Source organism: Porites lutea, chromosome 9 (genome assembly GCF_958299795.1).
Source record: "Porites lutea chromosome 9, jaPorLute2.1, whole genome shotgun sequence".
Lineage (NCBI taxonomy): Eukaryota > Metazoa > Cnidaria > Anthozoa > Scleractinia > Poritidae > Porites > Porites lutea.
In genome coordinates, this window is record NC_133209.1 from 21462184 (window position 1) to 21477849 (window position 15666).

Below are 15666 nucleotides of genomic sequence, written 5' to 3' on the forward strand. Positions count from 1 at the left end.
ATTCCACACCTCGCTGTGCAATAGACCCTTCGTTGTTCATTCTATTCTTCACCTTTTTCATGAAGGGACAATTCCGTAAAAAACTCCGCTATAAAGTGCGCCTTGAATTAGTTAAATCAGTCACTAGGTTTGAAAGTGATTTGTTGTAAACTAACCAAGATATAGCTTCTCAAAGAAACGAAATTTTAAGAAATTTTATGGCGAAATTTTAAATGTTATTTGGGGGGGGGGGGGGGGGAGGAGGCAAACTTACCCCCCACCATACAAACATGACATATCAGTTTCAAATTTGGCAGTCTTACTAACTTTGGGGCTTCTTTCTAGTAGTATTGACAGATTTAATCCTTACTGGTCCATGTCAAAAGTGGAAAAAACCGTTGAAAGGGCTATTCATGCAAGTTCCACCCGGGATGCGAACTTTGACAAATATAAAAAAACATTCTCTGCTTGATACAACCGGAATAGAAAAAGTGGATGGAGGGAGTTGTAGCCGGCTGTTTTCGCTTTAATATAAATGGGCCCATGTCTGTAGCCTCCACCGGAGACGATCTTAGGGGGTTCGTCACGCGTTCCTCGGGCGGAAACGCATGACGAACCCCTAAAAACGTTTGCGGGGACCCTACTATATCTGAGGCTGAGGGGGGTATTCGGTAACTCGGAATTTAGAGGCGTGTGCCGCCAGGGGTCGTCTCTGTAACGTTTGGGTTACGATTACTTTTACACAGCGTAATTGTGACTCGTTGAAATGGAAAACAGGTTGTGGATAGTTATTTATAAAATTCGCATTTGACAGTCGAACCAAATACTTTACTACTTGGGGTGGCAGAAAAACAAATCCAGACTTGCTTTATTTATCAGGTGCTCCCAACGAGTGTTTTCGGCTAACTTCCTTCCCTATGATATAATTTGGGCGGCATGGTTTCTCACACGATTATTCTTGAGTTCAGATGGTACGGAAGGGAACAGAGCGGGAAAAAACGGCGAGAATGAAGCCCAAAAGTGGCTTGATTAACCAACTAGGCTTTGAAAAGTTGCTTAAGTTATTATTGGTTTATTCAACAATCTAACTACTAAGTTGTAAAATAATCCTTAAAAAAATCCGTTTGCGTATTGATCGATCCTGAGTGACAAAATACTGCCACAATCGTGCTACAGTTTCCCAAAACATATCAACGTTTCTTCTTTGAAACGTCCGCCATAACGTCAGAAACATCCTCAGGAAAATGATCCAGTGAAAAAAAGATGGGGGTGGTCTATCTCTGAGCACTTAAGCACTAGAAAGATGAAACTTTGCCAGATACATACGTTGGTGTTTTCCAATTATACAAATGCTGTCACGTGACTCCATACTGTCAGAAAACAAAAAATCTTTCAACAAAAATGGCAACACTTTTTGTTGTGAGTTGTTAAACCGAACTGGTTTAGGATAATGTGTAATGCAAGCACCTACAAAACTGTGCTTGGCCTTGAAAATCAAGACAATGGCGTATGTATGGCTATGTATGTCTATGTACAGGTATATTTAAGCAAAAGAAAACGTTTTCTGTTTGCATAGTTCCATATAAACACGAGAGGGGTTGGGAGAATTCTCAACAGCTATTCAAACCCGAGACGATTCGTCTCGGGTTTGTATTACTGTTGAGAATTCTCCCAACGCCTCGAGTGTTTATATCAGGCTATGCAAACGCAGGAAATAAGCTTTCCATTGCTTTTATAAAATAACTTTCCCGAGAAAAAACGCAACACTCTTTGTACGGCACTGCTTAAAAGATAAATTCTTACCAGTCGCAAAGTCCTGTCCACGAAGTGTTGCACGTGTAATCAGTTTTCGTTTTCCAAAAAGATGCTTTCTAAAATACGGTTTTTTCTCGCTTAAAATGTCAGCTTAAGCAAAGAGAAATTGACACACCTTCTTTGTAAGAATTTCCAAGTTTCAGCCGACAAAGAAATGGGTAAATAAAGTAAACTTGTCGAGTTTTGAACTCCAAAACTTTTTGAAATTCGTGCCTGCATGATAACCGCACGAAAAGCGAAACATCTTGACACCACAACGATGTTTATATACTCTCATGCAAACATTACTCTCGCCCAATCAGAACGCGCATACTATCTTAATTATTTTATAAATGGCTATGTAGGGCTGTATATGCCTATGTATGCCTAAATATACTAGGGCTATGTATGGCTGTTTAGGGCTATGTAGGGCTACGTATGGCTATGTAGGGCTGTGTATGGCAATGTATGGATACTGAGGGCTGTGTATGGCTAAGTAGGGCTATGTATGGCTGTGTATGGCTATGTAGGGCTGTGTAGGGCTTTGTATGGCTGTGTAGGGCTGTGTAGGGCTATGTATTGCTATGTAGGGGTATGTATGGCTGTGTATGGCTATGTAGGGCTGTGTGGGGCTATGTAGGGTTATGTAGGGCTATGTAGGGCTATGTAGGGCTATGTATGGCTGTGTATGGCTATGTATGGCTATGTAAGGCTGTGTAGGGATATGTATGGCTATGTAGGGCTGTGTAGGGCTATGTATGGCTATGTAGGGCTGTGTATGGCTATGTAGGGCTATGTAGGGCTATGTAGGGCTATGTAGGGCTGAGTATGGCTATGTAGGGCTATGTAAAGTTATGCCATATATTAACTAACGGGGAACCACTATATGATGCGTACACCACGTACCTACCGCCTAGACTGGGTAGGTACTTCTGACTGCTGTTTGTGGTTACTTTTCATGGAGTCGGGTCGGGGTTTACTCGGTGAGAACTTTGGTTAATTTTTTTCGCTGAGTAATTGATGGATATGCTTCCAAGCATAACAATCATGACAGACTGTATTGCGGCAATCTACGCTTTTGACCCCCTTGTGTGGAAGAAGACCAAGCATGAAGCCGAGATGATCAAGTTTTTATTGGCTGAGATGCAGTCAAAGTCAACAACACAAAAAAGAAGCCAATTTCCAGCCATCTTGACCAAATATGCTGTGTCAATAAGGGATTCATTATATGGGCAAAAAGAAACTTTTTCTTGTGGGATCAACATTCAGGTGCGTAGTGTGAGATTTCGAAGGTGTACATGTATTATGTTGTAGTTCAATTTTATCCTTGCAGCATGGTTCAAATTTTATTTCCCTTTGTTTTTGAGTATGGTAATATATGATAATGAGTTTAAAAGAAAGGAAATAAAATTTAGACCAAGGCTTATACTGAACAACAACACACACACATAGGGAAGAAAATTTGTAGCACCAAAGGCAGCCCAACCTAAGGTGGCAGCGGGTGGTGGGAATTATTCTTAAATTTAGGGTCTCTGAATTCCAGCATTTTCCACAGCACATTTTTAGCAAATTAATTTGAAGGAAAATGCAGAACAGATGTAGTTAGTTGTTTATTTTACCCATCTCTAGTGTTGCTGGGAAGGTACAGTAAAAGGATAAAGAAAAATATAGGCTCAGTTTCCGCCGTCTCCCTTATCCAGTCTTTGATCCTTCCTTCTTCTGGAAGGATGAGTGCGGGCTTATTGTCTTGAACAGCTGTTGGTAAGCGAGCAACAACAACAACAACAACAACAACCCTTAGAGACTTTTACGTGTTTTGATGGCTAATGAAAAGAAAAGAAGATGTTACATAAAATTATGCATTATGAGAACAAAAATGTCTAGGAGCTAAATGAACATACATTTTTGTGATAGCACCTGGCTATAAAATGATATTTTTTGCACAGTGGTGACACTATGAGATAAAATAAAAGCAAAAATATAATACGCAAATATCAAAGAAAATCGGTCTAGAACAGGAGCTCCATTCAAGAGCTCCTTCATTTGTGCCGACCACGAGATATCTATAAGGAGATACTAACACAAAGACACCAATATTGTTAAAAAAATCTATTAGCCATTCTGATTTTATGATAAAATTTGCTTTTTCGGAAAATAAAAAATATATTTTTTCAATGTCAGCTGTGCATGTATGCAGTGGCATATGTGCGTATATGGATGCTATACCCCTGACATTGGAAATATGGAGTGGCTTGCCCAGGATTTGTTTCGATCGTCTTGCTTGCTCACTTATTCAGCCATAAAATAGACACATGTATTACATACCCAGTATATATTTCTTGAAGTTAGCATACATTATCATACCCCAAAACAAAAGAAAACCTCTCCTCTCCTAACGGCTCGTGAAATTACGTATAACAATTTCGAAATATCACTCGTGGTATTTATGCCAAATATCAGAGATATGTCCGGGATCGATCTTGTTAGCAAAAATTTGCTAGCAAATGTTTTTCGCAATTCTCGCAAAAGAAATAATTGAGAGAAAATTATGTCAGAAAATCACTAACAAATATAGCAAAACTCACAAGAATGAAATATCACTACTAATCATAACTATAACAAAATTCTTAATTCAACCCATTCCTGTCATTTTGTATTTCTATAATGACCTGGCCTTCTATCCTATGATTTCCTCTTGAGTAACTCCTCGAGAACTCCTTTTTTAATTTTCGCAGTAGTGAAGGGGAAACAGATCTATGTTTCTCGTTACTCTGGTAAAGACTTCCTTTCCTGTGGCGAAACGATCGAATCAGCTTGTAAAACCATTGGTCGTGCTGTTACGCAGGCGCAATGGAACGACACCATTTGCATTGATGGCACTGGAACATCTCGTGATCCCTATCCTTGCTCATCGGGTACATCAGATCCGGAGCAAATTTACATCAACATGAGCCTATCGTTTGAACGATATGGAGAAAATGAGGCAATCCTTCAGTGCTCCTCTTCAAGGCAAATGTTGTTTGATGGCAGGAATTTAACTAGAAATGTTGTTATTCGGTTTTCTGGCCTTACGTTTTTGAATAGCCACGTTACTGTGCAGAATTGCTCGCTGTTTGTCGATAGTTGTCATTTCAAAGATGCCATATCTTTTCCAAACGCAACAGGTGTAGTTCATTTTGAATCATTTGATGAACATGACCTTTCCTTGAGGGTTGGGCGGTCCGAGTTTAGCAACAATGGATTCCATGTATCTATGTCCTTGGGAGCAGACCGAAGATCGAAATTTACGAAACTGCATTTGTCAACAATACCGCCTACGGTACAAGCGCATTGTTTAACTGGATTTATCTCAGTATTTTCATGGTGCTGTTGCCAACCCAGCAATTAATATATCCCGGGACAACTGTTTCGTTAATCAGCATATCATTCGTGAAAAACAAAGCGCCATTAGGAGGGTGTCTTCGGATGGAGGGAATCGCCTCAGAAGAAACAGCAAACAGGCAATCTCAACAACATCGTACCAAGAAGAAACATATTAGAAATGCGGGTTCTAAATCGCATCAATTCTTCTCTAGAAAACATGATACGAAGCAATCAAGCGAATCAGGACGTTTGCTGTCCATCAGTAACGTTACATTTTCCAGCAATCTAGGAAGTGCGATTAGCCTGATTTCTCTTAACAGCGTTAACACGTGGATAACAAGGTCTAGTTTTGTTAATAACAGTTCTCCTGATTGCGGTGGTGCCATATTTCTTGGCGAAACCGGGCCATTCTTAAATATTCTTGGCAGTAAATTTATTGAAAATAGCGCCCAAAGCTCTGGGTCAGCAATTTACGTTTTTCACTACTCTCCATTAGAGGTGTGTTCAATTCTTGTCAAAAAGAGTTTGTTCATGGGGAACGTTATAAGTGGGGATGATCCTACTGTCTATGGAGGAGCCCTGGCGATTGAGTGTTTGTATTGCAACGATACGACAGTTTTTTTGGAAGACGTTTCGTTTATGTACAATTCAGCCAGTAGTGGGTCTTCGACTCTGTGCTTACACGGCGGGGGAACCTCAAACGTTACTATTGTAGATTCTTTTTTCATTGCGAACTCACTTCAGAATGAAATATTTTCTTACGGATGGGCAATGGCACGTATTTCCTCAAATTACCTCAGTTTATTTCTCGTTAGAACCCTCATTTCTGGAAATTATGCAGAACGTTGGGTAGATAAATACACTTGGGAAAGGAGACCGTTTCTTTTATTTATCAGCTCTCAGACTGAAGCAGAAATAAGTATTAATGGATTGCAATACGAGAATAACAAAGCCAGTGGAATATATATTCAAGTAAGTCCATTTGTTAGTGACAATTCAAGTAGTGTTTCAATAACGAACACGCACTTTGAAAACAACGAATTATTCTCAATATTTGTCATGGCTATAGGATGGTCGTTGGTACAGATGAAAAACATAAGATTCAGAGGAAACTCACTTCAAATTCCCAATCGACCACTATTTCACTTCTACTCTCTTGCTCAGGGAACCAACGTAACGATTGAAGATGCCATCTTTGAGAAAAATGCATCGCCAGAGGTAATTGTACTGTTTCAGTTCCCTCGGGATAATGTAGATCATGAAGTTTGTAATTGGTATGATTACAAAAACGAAGTTCGATTGACTTACGTCTTATTCCGTGAAAACAAAGTCTTAAGTTCCTCTATTATTCGACTACAAAATGGTTGGAATGTTTTCAGCAAATGTCAATTTGTTAACAATAGTGCCTCTTATACTGTTTTCGTCGGGGAAAGCTCTACTAATCTTGAGCTGATAGACACCTCTTTTCATAAGTCGGCTTCACAAGTGGAGGAAACTTTTAGAGGTTTCATATACTATGCAAGCAGTGGGCCAATAAAACTGAACAACACGACTCTCATAGCCAAACCGTTTCAGGATATTGACTCTTACTTTATGGTGACCGGCTCAAACTCGTTAAATATTGATAACTTATCGATCGTTCAGTGCCCAATAGGAACGTTGCAATCCTTCAGGAACTTCACACACCTTCGTCTGAATCCAAATAATTGCGAATTGAACGAGGCTATAACTCAATCCTTTATTTACTCTTGTGAACGATGTCCTCCTGGATACTACAGTGTTGAACCATCTGGTAAAAGTTATCGGCCCTGCCCTTATGGTGGGAATTGCACAAGGAACATCGCCGCCAGCCCAACATTTTGGGGATTTCCTTCACTTGATGACCACGGATCAGTTAGCTTCCAACAATGTCCTACTGACTACTGTTGTCCATATCGAAATGTTAGCTGCAAGTACGAAAACCAAAGATATTTGGCGAGTGGGTGTTCTGGAAATCGCACTGGTGTCCTTTGTGGACAATGTAAATCTGGTTATACAGAAACGCTCTTTTCTGCAAAGTGTCGAGAGAACAACAACTGCAAAGATTATTGGTTCTGGCCAGTCGTTTTGTCATACAGTTTTGCGTTTAGCTTCTTCCTTCTTCGAAAGTCTTCAATCATAGGTTATGTCCGGCGGATTTTACCATGGGCCCGAAAGAGAGCAGCTGTCAGTGATTTGACATCGGATGGCACTGGATACGTCAAGGTGATTTTCTACTTCTACCAAGTCGCTGGTTTAGTATTTGTATCTAAAGACAGCGAGATGCATCTGGCAGAAAACTACTTGTTACTCCCTGTAATGGGGTGGTTCGATTTCAAAGCAATTGGCTTAAAAGGCGGTTTGGTTTGCCCATTTCTCGGACTAACAGTTGTTTCAAAGATCTTCTTGCAGGCCTCTCAAGTGTTTGCCGTGCTCTTTGGTGTCCTGCTCATTTTCGTCGTGAATGGAGTTACTAGAAAACTACAACGAAAACGTCCTGTCTTGCCTCCCGCTGATCAATACCTAGCTGCCACAGTAGATTGTTTGCTGCTAAGTTACTCAACATTAGCGCTAACGGCTCTCAAGGCGCTGAATTGCGTTCCCATTCAATCAACATCACGGTTCTTCTACGATGGGAATATCCAGTGCTGGACTTGGTGGCAGAAACTATGCGCGGTCTTTATCTTCATGTACATCGTACCGTTTGTTTCAGTTTTGTATAGCGGATCTAAACTGCTCTATAGTAAAGAAATTTCCAGTAAGCGGTTCTTGTATGCTTGTTTGTGTCCCTTGCTGTTCGCCGTTTGGTGGATGGTTTTTTGCAAGAAGATTCCCCCTACTAATGCAGAGACCCACCAAATTAGCGATGAACAACTACCTTTGCTACCTCCACGTGCACGTTCCTCAAGAAACGATATACCCGTCCAGGATTCCACAGCGAAAGTTATTTACGGACCCTTTAAGGAATGTATCGACGGCCAGGATTCAGGAGCAGTGTTTTGGGAGAGTGTTCTCATTGCTCGCCGTCTGGTGCTGATTTCCCTGCACACTTTCATCGTGTTTCCCTTCATCCGGATGGTTTGCTTAAGCGTCGCGTGTGCTTTTATTCTCGTACATCACTTGTGGAAAAGACCATTCAAAGACCCTTGCGTAAACCGTGGAGAGACTGCATCGTTAGCCGCCCTTCTCGTCTTGGTGGTTATCAACATGGTGGAACTTATTTTCTCTCTCAGTGGTGGGACCATTTCAGAACAGGACCGCATATGTTTAGTGGTGTTAAACGTAGTTGAAGTAATAATCATAGGAATACTTCCTGTAGTGTTTGTTCTTGTCATTTTGTTTTCTCTCCTGTGGCAGCTTTTAAGGACCTGTCGATTCTTTTGCTTAATCTTTTGTAGATTATTTGTCCCGAATAGATGCGGAAATTGAAATTGATATGCATCATACTAGGCATCGTTTGATGATACTGTAAGCGTTTCATTACCTACCTACTGCCTTGTGGAAAGACCCCTTTCTTAGGGCGTTAGCCTCTGTTATGAGCCCCGATAGTCTATAACGCCTTTAAAGTTCAGTAATACACTTAATTATCTACATGACTATCTTGGATAAGCTGGGGAAGACAACTTGCTTGTATCAAATTTTAATCTCACACACGTCGTTTTTAAAACATACTGACGTCATTTGGTTGCTCGTGTTGTAGAGAGTCAGTATAATTATTTGGCAAAAAATTATTTTTGCTAGCAGATAACTCAACAACCTGGTTTTCGTAATTAATCAACTGAAGGCTCTTTGTCATTGACCATTGTATAGATAGTGAGAAATGAGAACGATCAAATTGAACGAACATCACAGGCGGAACAGTCCAGTTAATAGACAAAAACTATAAAGTACCCTAAAATCAAATCTGTACTCTTATTAAACTATTATTCAAACGATTAAATTCAATATCAATATAATTCATTTCTTAAACAAGTAGTAAATTTATAGAGTTTGCCTTTTAAAATTTGTTGTCAAAATAGGGGCGGGGGGGGGGGGGGAGGGGAGGGGGGTGGCAGAGAGGTCTGAAACCGAGTTTACATGATTTGGTCGAGTGAGACTGAGTACAAATTTTCAAGCAAAACAAATATGGCGGAGAATGCAGACTTGGAAGAGCGATGAGTTTTTGGTCGGTTTTAGGTTTTCCTGCGTCCAAGCATCAAGAAAAGGTTTTTATGAACTTTTTTAATGGACCTTTTGGACATCAGGAGGCGTGATGTGTGAACAGTTCATAGGGGACTTCATTTATCGTGATTCGGAATTCACTTCTCACTGTCGAATCGCTGCGAAAACGAACTTCTTGTTGTTGTTCGCAGCCCGTTTCACGCATGCTCGCTACAGTTCTCAAATGGTTGACAGATTTCTTAACTGGGGCGATCATGGAGAGCCGAAAAGCGGCAAGATCAAAGGCTGTTGCCAGCCCCCTCTCCCCCCCTTGTAGTTGACAATAGATACACAGCTTAGCAGCTCAGCGTATGTAACAAAATCTAGTCACATCAATTTCATTGTATGTCTGAAGCATAGCACAATAAACCTCTTTAGCTCGTATGTTTTGTTTTCCCAATAGAGGTCCCAGGGGAACTTGCCTCGCTGTCTTTTCACAGTGTATGCGTAGATGTTCTCGTAAATAAGACGAAATTTGAAAGAAACTGTTCCGTAGAGTATTATCACGTGACTTGTATTGGGAAAACAAAACATACAAGCTAGTGAGGTCTATTGACCTACAGCTGTAAGAAACTATAAACATGGTTACTTTTTATAGGCGAATATCAGCAAATAATATTTCAAATTAATTATTACTGAGCGTGCAATTTCTAATGGGATCTCCTGTCTTCAGAGGATGTCACTTAGTTCCATCTTTACTGTTGCTCCTGTACACTAGAGTAAATGGTGACACAGCCCTTGGCTGTTACTTCAGTTTCGTCTTCATCTTGTGTAGGCTTCAATTCAAGTTCTGCATACACGAGACCACAAGTCTGTGATGGAAAGAATACAGGTTAATTAGGTCCCCGCTACAGAGGGCTATTGCTCTCTCAACTTGTCTCGCAATTTCGTTGCAACACAATTTCCTAGTAACATCCCCTGAAATCGCCGTGTGTCGCAACGTTTTCGTTGGCTGTCTTTGTTCGGCGCACAACGTCGAACCAAGTTGTACTTCTCGCAACATTAATATAAGGCAAATGCTTCAAGAAACGTTCATTTCGGTTTTTTTTTTTCCCCCTATGTGAGGGAATTCAAGGCAGTCTTGGATTCTGGATTCCGCGCCATGGATTCCGGATTTCATTGTTTGTGAGCCCAGGATTACGGATTCCACAGGCAAAATTTTCCCATATTCCTTTGCATGGGTGGAGTTATTACCCTCGGTAACGTTTCATGTAACTTTCTCGCTAATTTGCAACAAATAAAGAGGAGAAGTCGTTACGTCACGTTGCCATGGTGGCAAAATTTTTGGATGACAAACCGGTAAAGTCACTTTAAAGTCTATTCGCACTATTTCAAACTTCACCGATCTTGTTCAATTTCATTTAATTTGGCAAATGTTGGCGAAATTTTCTTTTATCTATGTTTAGAAAAAGAAAGCGACAATTTTTGTGGTTGTGTTTACCTACTCCATAAAGCGGACTCGCGAAATTAGGAAGTTTCATGTCGTAGTGGTGCAACGACGGCAAGGAAATGTACAAAATAGCGTGATTTACGTGGAAAGTTGTTGTTTGTTGATGTAAACATATTATTTTCTGCCGTTCTTCTTGCCGTCGCCGTCCTCGTTGGTTTTTTTGTCACCCAGAAATAGTACTACCGTGGTAACGTGACGTCACACTTCTCCTCTCTATTGCCAGACAGGTCGTAGGATAACGTAGCGCGCGAAAGTTTAGGTTTTCAATCTTTTGACTTTCATTTCTCAGTTGATTACGCCCAATAGAGCGTTTATTCGAGGGAGACGTTTATTGGTAATTTTGTTTCCATGCATCTGCGAACTCCATACTTTTTCATATGATACGAAAGCCGAATTCAATAATTGTTTTATTATTCATTCAAAATAACTCCTAGACTAACAACATAGCTAAAACATGCTTACCTCTATCGATGTTAAGTTCATCTTCGATTGTGCACGTTTAGGGTTGTTCAGATCCGCAAATATTCTCCAAATAGCAGATGTCGCCCTTCGAGTTCTCTTCTTACCGTTCTTGGTATGTTTTTAGCTATTATTTCGACTAGTTCTTACTCTTAAAACGAGTGAAATGTCCGCTATTTTTGTTTTCACGACCAAAACAACTCGACCTCGTCCCCAGGTCTTCGCGGTTAACGGTGCATTAACCTGAAAGGAAGCTGCACTTTTTGACGTCATCGGTTGATTAATCGCAAAATTCGTCCAAATTTGGTCATCAATAGCTGGTTATGGTGAATTATGCGTGTTCTTTTAGCTAATTATACGCCTTAGTCGATGGTTTAACATATAATACGAGCAATGAGGAAAATGTTCGCTCGTATTATATGCTAAACCATCAAATAAGAGTTTTATTATTCTACTCCAAAAAAAAGTTTTATTTTGCAAGTGGCTTCTATTTTTTGGTAAGATTGTTCAGAAACACCCTGATTCCGTCTGTGAGAATGACGTTAATGATGAGCAAAAAGTTCCCGCGTATTATAGGCCAAACCATTGAATGAGAGGTTAATTATTCTACTGCTGTTATTTTGGCTTCTTTTTCTATTTTATTTTCGTTCGGTTTTTACCCTTAACCCTGTCTCTGCTAGAGTGGATGATAGGGCCCACCTCGTCGTATTGTGATTCTGAGTTATGAGTCTGTGGACAATATCCAGCTAAATCCTATGGTGTGACCATTCAAATACACCTTATTGGCAGTACTTTCACACGGCACTTGTAATTCAGTATTATACAAAACAGAAGTTTACAGCTTTTGTGAAATTTTACTGGCTGTAACACAATAACATTTAGTGTTTAATACTGCGTTGGTTAGATAAAGTCATTCTTTACTAGCAGTCTCTCTACATAGGAGTTTATTTGACAAATACTGTTCTACATGTGTAGCACTTTATTATTGGAGAGTGTCCCCGAGTGTACAAAGTCTTTCTAGCCACATGAATAATTATTCCAAGATATCTGTGAATAGATAGATTGGATACACCTCTTGATAAATTTTCCCAAGGTCAAATTCCATGGAAATACAATTGCACATGACTGCGAAACATAACTATCTCTGCAATTACCTCATCGTTAGTTTTCTTGGCCCTGGTTTTGTCAACACCCGCATACACGTACTCCTTTTCTGTGTCGTCTGAATGCTCCTGGAGCCTCTTGTATCTTGCACAATATGGCGTGGGGTATAACGGTGGCTTTCGTTTCGAGTCTTCCTGTGTTGTATTTTCATAAATATGTTCTTTGGCCTTCAACAAAGGTTCCAATGTCGGGCACAATGTGACGACATGTTCGTCACTGTGTGGCATTGTTTGGCAAGGCATCGTCATGTTGCTTGAACTATGACCGTCTTTATTACCAGTCTTGTCGATAACTGCGTAGAGGTGAGGCTCTTCTTTTGTTATCTGATCCGGTAGAGAACTAGAACTGGCGTTCGGAAGAAAATAGGTCTCATCGCACGAGGTTTGCCTTGGCACAGATGGCTCTGGTTCGATGTTTTCAACCTCATGGCTTTCTTGCCGATCCCCTGTAACAAAAAATGATTAAAATGCGATGAGTATCCCCCGACTCTTGTTTCTTAAGTTCGAATTACAGTTAATACAATAAAGCAGAATAGCCAGTGAAAAATCTATTAAGCTTATAAGATGACCCCTTTCGGAACAGCGGATATCTTTTTACTCAAGCGAACTCAAAATGAATAATAGGGACATTGGGGGTGTATAGAGCCGAAAAATCTAGAAAATCAATTTGAAATAGTAAACCGACGCAAGTGCATCCTTTAATGTTGGAAAATACCGCAACACAACGAAACCCGAAAAGTATTGCTTAAAGAGTTGTAATTCGTTTTCTCAGTACAAAAAAATACCGGACTACTCTAGGCAAACATAAAGAGCAAGGACAGAGAAAGCAAAGATGACAGGGAGTTGTTAAGTATTAAGGAAGGAAGAAGGAAGGAAGAAAATACACGTAAGGCTGTAACGTAGAAAGGAGTAACAAAAGGAGGAGTGAAAAATTTGTGCAATATGCCTGATTAATAGGCTACTTCCTAGTTAAAAAAACCCCCTCACTTTCAAAATGAGGCCAAGTACACAACCTTTCTTGTGAAAATGAGTTTTATTATGAACACTTAACTTCGTTCTCATGCAGAGGCCCGGGGGAACTCGGAAATGGCCTATTGTCTTACTTGCTTTGGTGCAAAGTGCTTGCAGTCAAGTCAAGCCAAGTCCATAAACCAAGTACTCACCCTCTCCACCCATGACAGAAAATCCTTCCCCCAGAGCTCTGCTATTAACAATACAATTCTCGTTGGGAGGGACAATTTTGATTTGCAACGCTCTCTCACTAAAAATGCTAATCAAAGTGTCAAAAGCTCCCTCTCCACCCCTCTACTTTTTGATACAGAGCTGGCAGCCTCCCACTATCCGTGGGCTAGCCAGTAAGCCCCCTCCATTTGTTCCGGCTAGCCAAGCTTAACATGGGCAGTGCCAGCGTTCAAGTAAAAACCTAGTTGGCACGGTTTGTCAAATTCAGACAAACACTAATTAGCCTTTATGTAGATTAAACATTGTATGCATATAGCCTTTTTTGAAAAGAGTGACAAGGAAAGTTCTAGTGCCAGAGTCCTGCAATATTCAACGTTTACAGGATCTTAATTTTTTACCTTTATTTTTATGGAGTCTCCTTCGCCAAAGAATGAATCCTAAGACAATTAGCAGGACCACCAACAACACAGCTAGAGCTGTGGACACGATGAAAGTGATATTTGCTCCTTTATTGGGGCGATCAGAAGGAAATTCGACTTTTTCTGGTAGTAGGTTCTCTGCAAGTTAAGAAGCCAGGGTCCTTACTATGGAAAGCTTATCCTTTTACAACAATGTGCTTCAGTCTATAGTCACAATTGGATGTGGATGCATTAGTCGTCTTCTCCTAACCCTTTCACTGCCAAATGTGGCCAAAAGCAAATTTCGACCAAATTTCCAAATTTCGTTCTCTAAAATTTTGAGAAATAAATTCTAGTATCATGTGAAAGTACAGGCAGAGAGCTTTCATTTGAATGGTCACAGCATAGGATTTCGTCCACAGACTCAAAAGTTAGAGTCACTTTACAAAACTCTATCAAACACTTTGGCAGTGAAAGGGTTAAAGGAACGGCTTCCCAAACTCGTTTTGAGTACTGAGTGGCTCAAGGCTACTAAATGAAATTCGTTTACAGGTTAAACGTCTATGGTATACCTTTCACACCTTCTTTACTCAGTACAACCTCCACTCTTATTTAAACTCTACATGTTCATTTGTCTTTTTTGAGAATTGAAAACTGAATCCAAAAAACAACCTGGGAATCTATTTGGTAAATTGTTTCAATTTGTTTTATTGTTCATGGGTCTAAGGGTCTTTGAATTTACCTTGCGTAGAACGTTTTGTAGTGGCCTTGGAACTTGGGGATTCTGTCAAAAAATGAATAAAGAAAAAATGGCAGTTGCAGTACCATATCTTTTGAGGTTTCTTCTCTTATTTACATTATAGCATGAGGGGGTCATGTTCCTGTTTCTTTTTCTCTAGTATTTCTCTATAATGCTCTATATTTTACACATTATATATAAACATAATCCTTTTTCTTTTAAAAGGCTTTCACTTTGAAAAAAACATGATCTGCTGGGTTTTAAACCTGTTAATAGAAAATCTATAAACAGCAAAAGATTAGGCAAGCTTACCATGACTACCATCTGTTGACTGATACGTTTGGATTGTTATTTCCGTGAAGAAGATCGATGGCTTGGCCACACTGCTCTGACGTTTGTTCTCTCTCGTAAAAGGCCTGTCTGTTGTCATGGGATATCTGAAAATGTAATCTCCCGAAACCTTGCTACAAGCTGGAAAATGTTCACACAAATGGTATAGGTAAATTTGAAACAATAAAAGACTGCAATTAAAATTAACCTGCGAGAGACGAAAAGTTTTTAGAGACCAATTGATATTTGGAGCGATATCTTGAATCGACACCCGCTCTGCATTATGGGCTTACTCTGAAACTCGCAAAACCGTAAAAAGCAGAGATACTTACGAACTAAGCTTAGAAAACAACAATCAACATTACCGAAAATTTTCAGGTGTTCACGCGGGTTTTCTGAGTTTGACATTATAAGGGATACCTCTATAGTCCCCTCACAGTTTCCGCATAAACAAGGTTAAGTTAGATCTTGATTCAAAGCAACCCTGAACGCCTTTGTTCCGGCAATTAATAAGTTTTCTGTTTCCAATGCGAATGAAAGCTGAATTTTGATGGAATTTTAGTTACGGACGTCTGCTTCTAAAGCTTCTCT

At 40.0% G+C, this 15666-nt stretch overlaps 1 protein-coding gene across 1 annotated transcript; it reads right to left on the reverse strand.

Annotated features, from left to right (window-relative positions):
* Window positions 1-9061: 9061 nt before the first annotated feature.
* LOC140948310 (uncharacterized) lies at window positions 9062-15231 on the reverse strand. Its single transcript, XM_073397539.1, has 5 exons — window positions 15058-15231; window positions 14749-14790; window positions 14007-14165; window positions 12418-12872; window positions 9062-10166 (listed from the first exon to the last, which is right to left on the reverse strand). Exons 1-5 carry the CDS (start codon window positions 15173-15175, stop codon window positions 10050-10052), a joined length of 891 nt encoding a protein of 296 aa, XP_073253640.1. The 5' UTR covers window positions 15176-15231; the 3' UTR covers window positions 9062-10049.
* Between the last annotated feature and the right edge of the window lie 435 nt (window positions 15232-15666).